The following is a 12,345-nucleotide window of genomic DNA, read 5'->3' on the forward strand; positions in this document are numbered from 1 at the left end:
ATTTTCTCTTCACCCCACCCCCCGCCCGCTTCACCCCTCTCATTTTTTCTGTTTTGTTTTTTGGTTGTCCCAAGATAAGCTACACCGATATTCTGCAACACGTGTTAAAACAAAAAAAGAATTGCCTTTCTCACAAATAATCAACCACATAAATGGCTGAATGTGAAAAAAAAAAAAAAAAAAAAAAAAGGAGAGAGGGGAAAAAAAAGCTTTACTTATTGTATAAGTGATAAGAAAAGAAAAAAAAAGCTCTTCACAGAAATTGTTGAAATGATAAGTGTTGACTGGGAAGCTTCCAGCTTGTTAAAATCTCACTGGAATGATACCTACCATGTGGTAGATGAAACAATTTTGGAAATTTTATATAAATGCACCGAATCACCAATGTTATTGTGCATATTACAGATCCACATTTTTGAAGAATAAAAATCATATTTCATGATTTGCAGAACAATACATCGTCACTGATGTTTTCCTCACAATCTCTCTTCTGTTGAATCTCTTATTTCCCATCAACCATGCAATCAATAACCACCGCCCCCCAAAAAGGGCAATATTTGATTGCTCAGCAAAATAAATGCACAAAGATTATTTTTTAAATTTATATTCTTTGAATAATTGTGCCTTTAAACACACACAAAAAAACAATAACTTAGCGCTAATATCCTTCAAACACGGTATAATTTAAACTAAACACAAAATAAAAAATCCAGTACTACTGCATAAAAACAATGAACAAGAATCAGCATTCGAACAGGACTTGACCTAGTCATCTGAATTTCAGATCTTAATATCATCAGCACAATGTGAAAAAGAGAGAGATCCATTCTGTGTGTGTGTGTGCGTGAGAGAGAGAGAGAGAGAGAGAGAGAGAGAGAGAGAGATGCCAAGAGAGCTATGCTAAGAGAGAGAGAGGAGAGAGAGAGAGAGATGCCAAGAGACAGCTATTCTTAGAGAGAGAGGAAGCTGAGTGGAGAGAAAAGACCTTGTTGCAGGGAACAAGACGTCAAAAACAAAGAAAAGACAAGCAGGAACAGAGCAACACCAGAGACAGACACACACATCAGATCCACATAGTGATCAACAAAAAGACAGGTAAATGCATACACACATACTCCACATATATCTTACCTCCAAGTCCACCACGTATGAAGCTACATTGGTTTTGTGGTAGGATACCCCGATCTTTAAAAAGAAAAAAAAAATCCAAGGTTTAGAAATTGGGATTTAGTCAGACAGGTACATTGAAAAATGACTCCTGAAGGGCAAATGTGAAAAAACTATAAAAAAAAACAATAACTCACACACACTTGTATACACACAAATGCATGCATTGTAATCAAGAAGACAAAGTATTATGGATGTTTGCACAATGAATTACTGCCTTAAAAAATCTTTTAACTTCATCAACACACACACACATACTCTCTCTCTCCTCACACGCTGTTGAAACAATACAATCCTTTTGCAGAGAAGTATCTCACAAGTAATGTTATGGTTCCATACTATAATATACCACCAATTCCAGCATTACATCATTAAGTTTCACAGTGTTGTGTTGCAAAGTATGTATGATCATTGCTTTCATTATTTTAGTGAGCAGTCAAACTAAACAACTGAAATGAGACTGACATTCCTTTTGTCTCCAATCTTTATTCTTACCTTTACCATCAGTTGATGCAATATGTCTAGAACAAATGAGAATTAAGGGCATGACTGCAGACAGCGACGTACCAGCTGTGTGTTGGAGATGCTCATATCACAGACGTCGCCCCAAGCCACAGACACTGTGTCGTACAACTCCAGGGGTTCCCAGTGGTACACCCGGATGGTGTCCTTGCTGCCGCTGTACAGGCACATGCCGTCTGGGTGGAACAACACAGTCCTGCAACACCACAGACACAACATCAACATCACTGTCAACACTGATGATGTGTGTACAGGCACATGCCGTCCAGGTGGAACAACACAGTCCTGCAACACCACAGACACAACATCAACGTCACTGTCAACACTGATGATGTACAGGCACATGCTGTCCAGGTGGAACAACACAGTCCTGCAGCACCACAGACACAACACCAACGTCACTGTCAACGCTGATGATGTGTGTACAGGCACATGCCGTCCGGGTGGAACAACACAGTCCTGCAGCACCACAGACACAATGTGCTGTGAACGTCACTGTCAACACTGACGATCCATTTTCTCCTGTCCACCATACGTCTTCTTTTTATTTTCTATTTGTCTGTTGTGTTTTGTTCTTACTTTTTTTTTGCTTATATACTTCATACAATGTTTAACTATCTACCCACACAGACATCTGTCACATATTTAGCATTACATATCTGTACATGACCACAGGATTTCACATAAGTCTTTCTTGTTGTCCTGTCAATTTCATTCTGTTTGTGTTGTGACATTTTCACTGTTGTGGCCAACACAGATGCACAGTCATATGCGCTGCCAAACACCGACTGCCAGCTGCTGTTGCTGTTGGAATTTAGTGTTGTACATTAAAAGATGTAAAATATGAACATCAGCCAAAAGAAAGTCATGCCTGAGCTTTTTTGTTCACTTCTTTTTTCAAATCTGGACTGACAACATGTAATAACTATATGTACATGCACTGATCAATCATACAGCTTGATTGAATAAATATGACTTAAAATGTCTAATGGATAAGTGTAAATGTCTCTGTATAATAAAACTTACCATATCATGATCCACCTCCTTAACTTTCATTAGATGGATACATAAGACATTAATAAATATATAAATAATACTTTTTTTTTTTAAACAGAAAAAGAACGACTCACAAATTGGTAAAGATATACTGGACATATAAAACTGTCTTGAAAACAAACAAACATTTATTACTTATCAAGGACAAACCTTAGATCTACAGTAATGAAGAGATTAGACAGAAGAACATAAACATCACACAGAATTCATGAGATCCCAAATCACAATGCCGTAACTCTATGCTGTGCCGAACTCACCTGACAGGACTGGTTTCCACTTCAGATGTGGAGATCATCTGAAACGTCTCCAAGTCCCAGAACTTGACAGTCCTGTCACAGGAGGCACAACAATGTACATCTTACACATCATGTCAACACTTGGCTGCATGTCTAATCATTTATACCCATTAATGAAATGGTTTGTATGTGCAAAAACAAGAATGTGTGTGCATACCAGTATGTGTCAGTAAGTGTGTGCATTTCACAAGCACACATACACAGGCCACTCCTACACCGATATGTTTCTATTACAGCCTGACACTCAAACAGTATGAGCTTATAATTTGCCCATGCCATGGACAGAAAATGAACAATGAGAATATACTAATGTAGGAACATCCTTTGTGTACATGCTTACTTGTACATGTATCTTGTGCAATTTATTATAAGATTTTTTACTCTGAATATGCTTTCTACTCCAAAGCTTAAGAACAAAGGAAATATCAAAATCAAATCCACACCCATGATAGCCCTACACATATATTCTGAAACTACATGCCAAAAATGGCCATGTCTGTTGTCACAAGAAAGTACAGCAACATATCACAAACAATTAATCAAGAACAAAACTGTTGATGTCTAGATGTCTGCTACACAATTCCTGATGAAAGTCTGTTCTCTGTCACTAACACATGCTCATGCTCTCTCTCTATATATGCCATAATTGCCAGCCAGAGGCCCATTACAACCACATACAATATGCAGCACACACATTCAATCTGACTGCCCACAAAACTTGTTCAATCCAGAACTATACACATGATCCCAACAGCAAGCAGTGCTACCTGTCAGAGCTCCCTGAGGCCAGCAACAACTCATGAGGGTGGAACTCCACAGCATTCACTGGGCCGCGGTGCAGCTTCAGGTCTGTCAGCAGCTTGCCTGCTGTCAGGTCCCACAGCTGAAACACAACCATGCATACATACACAACACGCTTCTGGTCTTCTGAAGTTTATACTGTTCCTAAAGTGAACAAGACTTATTTTGTGGTCCCAGTCTTCAGGTTTGAGCCCACAGCACGCTTAGTTCTGGCTTGGAGCCTATTGATTCCACAATGACAGTCATGCCTTGGGGTGCTGGCCTAGAGTTGACGCGTCCAACTAGGAAGTGAGAGAATCTGTGTGCACTGGTTAGAATCCCACACTCGCCAATATTTTTTCCCCCTACACAAGACGCTGAGTGGTGGTCTGACACTAATCATTTGGATGAGGCGATAAATTGAGGTCCCCTTTGCAACATGCATTTAGTGTACATAAAAGAACCCACAGCAACAAAAGGGTTGTCCCTGACAAATTTCTGTAGAAAATCCCACTTTGATAAGAAAACAAATACACAAGTACCAAAAATGGGTGTCACTCTCACTGCAGCAATGCACTTTCCCTGTATTTCACACAGAGAAATCTGCTGTGATAAAAGAATAATATGATACAATACAAAGCCTAAAAACACAACTAAAAACATCTGTTTCTTTCTTATTTCATCCAGGGATTCTCATGATGTATGAACATGCATTTCTAACTCATTGAAAATGGATAGGATGCACTGCTTGTTCACTGAGTGGGTCCCTGGGACAGTCTAAGAAAGTTCTAAAACAAACACACAATATGAGTGAAAATCCTGTGTGGGAGCTTCAGTGTGACACCAAGTTTGTCTGCTGCAGAGTTCTTTCCCTTCACCACTACCTTGTTCAGAAACCTAGACAATTATGACTGGAAGGTAAACCTGCCGTGTGAGTGTAGCAAGTCAGATTTGACAAGAATGTGTAGCATTAGACTGACCCTCTGAGAGTAAAGTAGTGTCAGACCCACTCGAACTATTGTAAAAGGGTACTTGCGACCACAAAGATATTTTCCAGAAGCCCCACATCTTAATTGTTTCTGCTTGTAACTTTCATTTCAAGTTGCTACCAATGTACCATCAATCTTAACTTCATTTCTTAGGGAAAGAGGTCAAAACACACACACACACACACACACACACACACACATTGTGTGACTTTCACACAGATTTCACGTACCTTTACCAGTCCATCTTCAGAGGCCGAAGCAATCCACCGGCCATCAGGACTGAAGCGTAGACAGTTCACACAGCCTGTGTGGCCCTGTGGAACACAAAACACCAAAAACAACCACATGAAAAATATCACACATGTAAACTGCACAGAATATGTGTACATCCCTTGATGACACAGCACTTAATGACATATGTCAGTATGTAAACTGTAGTAGAATACACAGTGGTCTCACAAGCAAAGTGCATGTGTATAGTCCTTCTCATGGGTATGACAAGAAAGATTGTATCAATCATGCTAGGTTGTGTAGTTCTTAAGAAAATGTAAATGTTGAAAAATTTCAAAACAGACAAATATATGCATTTCTTTTACAATTCTAACAGATAATTGCCATCTATAAAAATCTTAGCCATTTACACAAATAAAAGAAGAAAAAGGTTATGACTGTCAAAATACTCAAGCAACTGTACCTTGTATGTGTAGATGCAGCCTTTCCTTCGTATATCCCAAAGCTGCAACAAAATATTCAAACCACTATGTCAATGACATAAAAAACATTCACAACAAATATCTACAAAATCAAGACAGATAAGAGAAAAATTATATAATCATAACCCAAACACTTTTTTTTCCTTCTAATAACAAGATTTCTGTTTTCTTAAACATCTGACACAGGTGCATGTATGGGTTTGAGATTTGGGTATGATTTTTTTTTTTTTTTTTTTTCTTCTGGCTAGTAATATTTCCTGAGACATGAACAATATCAACAGTGTAATTTCTTCTCATGTCCAAATTATCGTGAACAGTCTGCATACAGCCTTCAGACTTACTCAAATGCACCTAGTATAGTATAGTACAGTACAGTACAGTACAGTTGAGCAGAGTACAGTAGAGCAGAGCAGAACAGCAGCAGCAGTACTTATTGCTACAACAGTTTTCTCAGAGTGAAATTCTGAGAGAGCGCATCACTTCAGTGCAGCACCACCTATATTTCTTTTTTTCTGTCTGCAAGTGTGTTTGTTTTACTATCAAAATGCTTGGGTTTTTTTTGTTTTTTGTTGTTGGTGGTGGTTGTTTTTTTGTTTGTTTTTTGTTGGGTTTTTTTTTACAGTATTTCACCAGCGACAAACCTTTTGTCTCATCAGAAAGACTAGAACGCAAACCACCACTCCGGGTCTCCATGTGTGACTTGAACCCACGGGCACTCACTTCACAGTCAGGAGCATTACCAAAAAGCCACATGAACCATAAACATCCGAACACTTTTCTTTTTTCACCTAACAAGGTCTGGTGGACACAGGGATCCAATGCATGACTGACCTTAACATGGCAATACTGACCTTGACATCGCAATACTGACCCTAACATTGCAATACTGACCCTAACATGGCAATACTGACCATTACATTGCAATACTGACCCTAACATGGCAATACTGACCTTGACATTGCAATACTGACCCTGACATGGCAATACTGACCTTGACATGGCATACTGACCTTGACATTGCAGTCCATGGAGCCAGAAGCTGTGTAGGCGCCATAAGGATGGAAGTCCAGACTCTTGATGCCCGCCTTGTGCCCCGTCAGTGTGCGTAAAACTGAGTCACAACAAACATAATGCAGTTTGCATACATTTTAAGTGAGTAAAGTATTCAACAGAGAAAATACAATGCATACATGACTAAATCTATTCTACAAAAGTTAGTAGCAATATGTGTCAATGATCATGACAATCAACTGGACAGACCCAAAAGAACAGCACTTTTTTTTTCAACCTCTACATTCAACAACAAATAATCTCTCAAATTTAGTGGTTTGTACTTTTCCTTTGTTCTAATTGAAAACGAAATAAGACTTTAAAAAAGAAAATAATAAGCTTAAAATAGTTAAAGATAAAACCAAGCCCCACCTTTACATTTGCATACTCACTGATGTAGTATGTATAGGTGTTTGATTTAAAAACTACTTAAGAGCAAGCAGTAACACTTCTAAGACAAGGAAACTTGGCAATAAACAGTATCATTCACCAATCTCACTTTTTCTCATACATTTTCTCTCACCAAAACCTTTTATAACGATCCTAGACCGGCTTCACACAAATAGCGTGCAGTTTAAAAAAAACAAACAAACCATTCTTAACCCCCTGTCCACCTTCTCTAGGGAAAAAGGCCAAAATCAAATATCCTGCATGATACAAGTAAAATATCAATGATGGATAAAAACCCAAAGAATACCACATGACTAAGATACAGACAGCAACAAAATGAGAGAGAGACAGACCGACTGACAGACAGAGACAGACAGAAAGAGGATGAATTCTAAACTAAACAACTGGATATAGACACGGGTGGTACAAAAATCTGTTTTTCAAAAAGAATGAAACAAATATCCAGAAGATGATAAAAATGCTGGCAAGTAAGTTATCAGTGTATAATGTTATCTCGAATCATGATGACTAAAAACAAACCACCATGTCAGCAGTATAAATAATAAGTGACCATGAACAATGAAGGAACCTTTTTTTTCTTTTTCATATACAAGAAAGCAGGGAGAAATACACAGGGAAAATGACTGGCAGGAGGGGTGTGAGGGTTGATGAGTGAAAACCTGGGACCTGTCAATTACCTGTGTTTTCTCTGGCAGCATCTCACCTGCCTGTTACCTGACACTGTCCATGGAACTTGCACAGCACTGACCAAAGGTCAATGGAACAGGGCTTTAGAATGGATGATGGGGACTGAAAAACTGAAAAGTGTGTGTGTGTGTGTGTGTGTGTGTGTGTGTGTGTGTGGAGGGTGTGTGTGTGCGCACGTGTATATGTGTGTGTGAGTGTGTGTGAGTGTGTGTGTGTGCATGCACACATGTGCATACCTGTGTGTTCATCTTCATGTGTGCACATGCATGGATGCATATGTGTGTATGGGATGCATGTGGTATGTGTGTGTGTGCGTGTGCACAATTATGTGACTGAGTTTGTGTAATGTGTGTAAAAGGGAGAGAAAAGAAAGAGAATGTCAAGAACATTGACAAGAATCAGACATTTTTATCACTGTTTGATATCCAACACCTTATGCCTGATCCTCAACCTCTTCCCTCACTCTTCATGTTGGCTCAAACCTCTCCCATCTCACTCTCCCTATGTTCTTTTCATACTGCCATTAACTGCCTGGCCTTCCCTACCTCCACACTCCCTACCTCCACACTCCCTCCCCAGCACTCCCCTCTTCCCTGCCTGTTCTTTATCATCAACACTAAAACAGCTTGATAGCACTCAGATAACTCCCCAGTTTGACCCTGATGCCTCTACACATACATGTATGTATGTATGTATGTATAGATTGAAACATTCAAACACTCAACACACAAACATGTACACATGAACAGAGTGATAGACTTTCAAATGCACACACACTTTTTACACGTAAACACATATAAACACACCAAGTGCAAGTTAACCCAACATTTCCATTGATAACTGAAATTACCAGACAAACAACAGAACAACAAAGGCCGTTCACAAACTACATGGAATGTTCCATACTCACTTTTGGCTTGTTCCAAGTCCCAGACTTTCAAGGCACCAGACTGAGAACCAGCAACTACCATCTCCTCTGCGTGACCAAACCTCACTGCCTCTATCGTTGTTGTATGGCCAGACAGGCTCTGTGGAACAATGAACCATGGAAAGGCATTTACTGACACTGTAAGGTTGAGAGAGAGAGAGAGAAAGAGACAGAGACAAAGTGAGTGACAGAGACACACACACAGACCGACAGACAGACGCACATACAAAGAGACAATAACAAATTTGTAGGCATCTGGCCCATAACAAAGGAGCTGGTCAAGAAGAAAGAAAGACAGACAGACAGACAGACTGAAACAGAAAGTGAAAGAGACTGACAACAGACAGAGACTGAAAGAAAGCGCAGACAGACATGCAAAGTTCTGAGAAAGGTGAGGTAATGGCAACTGGGCACAACGCATAAGAAATTACCAAATAATTCAAAGGCTCAGCTGGGGAAAAAAAGTTTTCAAATCATTTCTTTTTCTGCATTTGTGGTCATCAACACACACGCACACTAACCCATTCGCAAAGTGGCCTTGTAACAGTGTGGATCATTGAACCCAACCACTTGATTTGCATACAAACTAAGGTGCTTTTTTGTTTTGTTTTTTAAATTAATGAACAAATTCCTGTACTTCTTCATCTTTATTTAACTTTCTGACAAACATACAATGTGTATCTAACTACTGAAATATGCACACACACAAAAAAAAAAAAAAAAAAAGAATACAGCATTGGAGACAAAATTCAATACCATTAAAACAGCATAAAACTATTTTTTTTCTTAAACTAAAGAAAGGAATAGTTTGATACTGATAATGAAATAAATGTGAATCAGGACCAATGTCGCTCACCATGATACAGTGTGCTTTGCCCACAGACCACAAGTTGACCTTCCTGTCCTCTCCTCCAGTGACCATGACCCGACCTGACTTGTGACCCAGACCCACACAGTTCACATCTGCCCCATGGGCAGCAAAATCCTCTGCAAACAAATCAGTAAAATTATCAACACAGCTCTATTTCTGGGTGATAAAACATATTTTCCTTAGATTTTGTAATACAATACAATGCATTCTGCATACAATATGCACATCATGCTAGACAAAACAAAACAAAGCCAAACCAAACCAATCTTAATTAAAGGAAAAAAAAAAAGGACCATATTTATACAGTATATGTGTGTCACTATGTTCATATACCTGAAAAAGGTGGATAGGTGACATGTAATATGTATGATGTATGTATGTATGTAGGCTGCATATCACAGAGAAGTGGTGGCCTTTGCATGGACTGGTGGAGACAGACACAACGTCTAGTCAGGCCCATGTAACTTGTAACACTTAAAGCTGTTGTTAACACAAACATCATCTGAACAAAACTGTACCCCCACCAATTGTCCATTGTTCTTTAGTACCATAGCCTCTGAATGTCTCATGCAAGAGCAGTGTCAAAAGACATGCAAGGAAGCCTATTTGCAGCACTTTAACTTTTTTATTTTCTTCTTTTTGATTTATTTTTTGCTGTTTTCCTTTGCTTCTTTTTGCTGTTTCTTTACAAAGAAATCTTGACCTGTACTGAAGTAGCACAGACAGCCCAGTGTCCTGACTAGGGGATCACACTGATCTCTGATTTTTGATGCAATGGGGACAGTAATAATCATTTCCAACAAGACCCACTTCTAACTCTGAAATCCTTGTAGGTTTTCAGCTTTTCAACACTGATAGATCTATAATTACAACTTGTTGCAGCTGTCACCATGACTCACATAAATATCAAATAACCAATGACTTCAAGCTCAACAAGTCATGGTATCACCACTGAAAGAATTTGCAAATTTGAAAAAATGCATATTTTGTTCAATACACGTGTGTGCATGTATGTTTGTTGTAATTTTTTGTGTTCATGTGCATGTCTGTGAATGTTTGTGTGTGTATGTGCATGCCTGTATATCAGTGATAAAGGAGTGAAAGTAATAAAATGTGGCAAGGAGCAGGAAAGGGGTGGGTGGAGGAGCAAAAGAGATGGAGAAAGAAAAGAAAGGGAGAGAGTGATCAAAAGCAAACACTGGCAGCAGCAGCCAGTGGTAACAGAACTAATCAGAAGGAAATAAAACTGAGGGGAGAGTATGGGGCTGGGGGAGAATATGAGGATATGAGGTAGGAGGGTGCTGGGAGGAAGGGGGAGGGGTGAGGGAAGGAGTTTTGACCTGAGCCCTTTTCCTTCCTCTTCACCAGCTGGGCAGAGCCCCACATCTCCCATCCCTCTCCATTTTCCTTATATCAGCAACCCCCTCCCTACCTTGTGACCTCAACAGCTACCAGTCAGTGGGAGCACAGTGATAAATCTATTCTACACCAGCGCAAAAGTGATAAGGAAAAATGTGGCACAATCTTGATTTGACAGGATTCTTTTTTCAGTTTTGACTTTGTGCCAACTTTTTCACACACACACAAACACACACACACACACAAAAAGGGAAAGAATGGGGGGGGAAACAACCTGACATTAGTGACAACCATAAGAAACTCAATCACTGATGGAAAACTTTTTTTTTTTTTTGACTCAAGTCTAACACTGTGTGAAACAGACATTTTGTTGCATGACCTTTGATTTGGGAGGTGCTGCAGACATAAACAAACAAGAGGCAAGGCCTTCAACTTCAAGACTCACTTGTGCTTCACACTTTAACCAGTAAAGGAATCATGAGGGGAAAAAAAGATTTAAAAAATCATTAAAAAGTGTTCTGTATTATACTTTTTATATGTATGTGTGTGTGTGTGTGTGTATGTATATATATCTATATATATAATATATATATATTATATATATATATATGTATACATGTTCAGTTCCAAAGCCAGCAGACTTACCCTCAAGCGCATGTGACATCATTTGACTAAATTTAGTATTTCAAGCTATGTAGTTTTTCTTCGTGCCATAAACAGATGATTGTATTGGACGCAATTACATCATTTAAATAATGTTTTTTGTGTTTCATTATATCTCAATTATCATTTTATTTCGGTGGTAAATGAGATGTTGCCATCACCTCAAGCACACTGCAACACATGGTAGATCTCTAGATCTGCATAAACCAGTCGACAACAGGCTAACTGAAACTGGAAGAAACCATCAATTCAATTTTTCTTTTATGATCATTCCAGTTAATTCAGTGTCCACTTTAGAATATACCTATGTGACCAAGCGCTATGCTTGCTCCAATATTTGCCTCACGCACGAGCTGTATTAGCTTGCCCCACGCACGAGCTGTATTAGCTTGCCTCACGCACAAGCTGTATTAGCAGACGACAGTTTTTCCCTCCTAACCCGCGCACAGAATGTGTGACGTCACTCTGCTTACATCATTTTGTCCTCGCCAGACCACCTGCTCACAACTCAACCAGTGTCACGTCGCAGTACGCTATTGGCTGAGCTGGAATCTGTGTTTCTGCTCCAAAGTATTTAATTAATAGCTCTTTTGTCAGATCAGTAAACTACAAGTATTATATTCTGGCAGAATCGTCGCAATTCTCCTCCTCCTCCTGCGTTCACTCGTATGCACACGAGTGGGTTTTTACGTGTATGACCGTTTTTACCCCGCCATGTAGGCAACCATACTCCGTTTTCGGGGGTGTGCATGCTGGGTATGTTCTTGTTTCCATAACCCACCGAACGCTGACATGGATTACAGGATCTTTAACGTGCGTATTTGATCTTCTGCTTGCATATACACACGAAGGG

At 39.3% G+C, this 12,345-nt stretch overlaps 1 protein-coding gene across 2 annotated transcripts in view; it reads right to left on the minus strand.

Annotated features, from left to right (window-relative positions):
* LOC143285515 (katanin p80 WD40 repeat-containing subunit B1-like) overlaps positions 1–12,345 on the minus strand; it is a 30,879-nt gene that overhangs the window by 15,728 nt on the left and 2,806 nt on the right. For both annotated transcript variants that reach the window (XM_076592853.1, XM_076592852.1), the window contains exons 2-10: positions 9,456–9,586; positions 8,582–8,699; positions 6,534–6,634; positions 5,505–5,546; positions 5,041–5,124; positions 3,809–3,924; positions 3,003–3,074; positions 1,735–1,885; positions 1,132–1,185 (exon numbers count right to left, since the gene is read on the minus strand). In XM_076592853.1, the coding sequence (XP_076448968.1) occupies positions 1,132–1,185; positions 1,735–1,885; positions 3,003–3,074; positions 3,809–3,924; positions 5,041–5,124; positions 5,505–5,546; positions 6,534–6,634; positions 8,582–8,699; positions 9,456–9,586 (869 nt within the window). The remainder of the gene's footprint in view (positions 1–1,131; positions 1,186–1,734; positions 1,886–3,002; positions 3,075–3,808; positions 3,925–5,040; positions 5,125–5,504; positions 5,547–6,533; positions 6,635–8,581; positions 8,700–9,455; positions 9,587–12,345) is intronic.

Source organism: Babylonia areolata, chromosome 9 (genome assembly GCF_041734735.1).
Source record: "Babylonia areolata isolate BAREFJ2019XMU chromosome 9, ASM4173473v1, whole genome shotgun sequence".
NCBI lineage: Eukaryota > Metazoa > Mollusca > Gastropoda > Neogastropoda > Buccinidae > Babylonia > Babylonia areolata.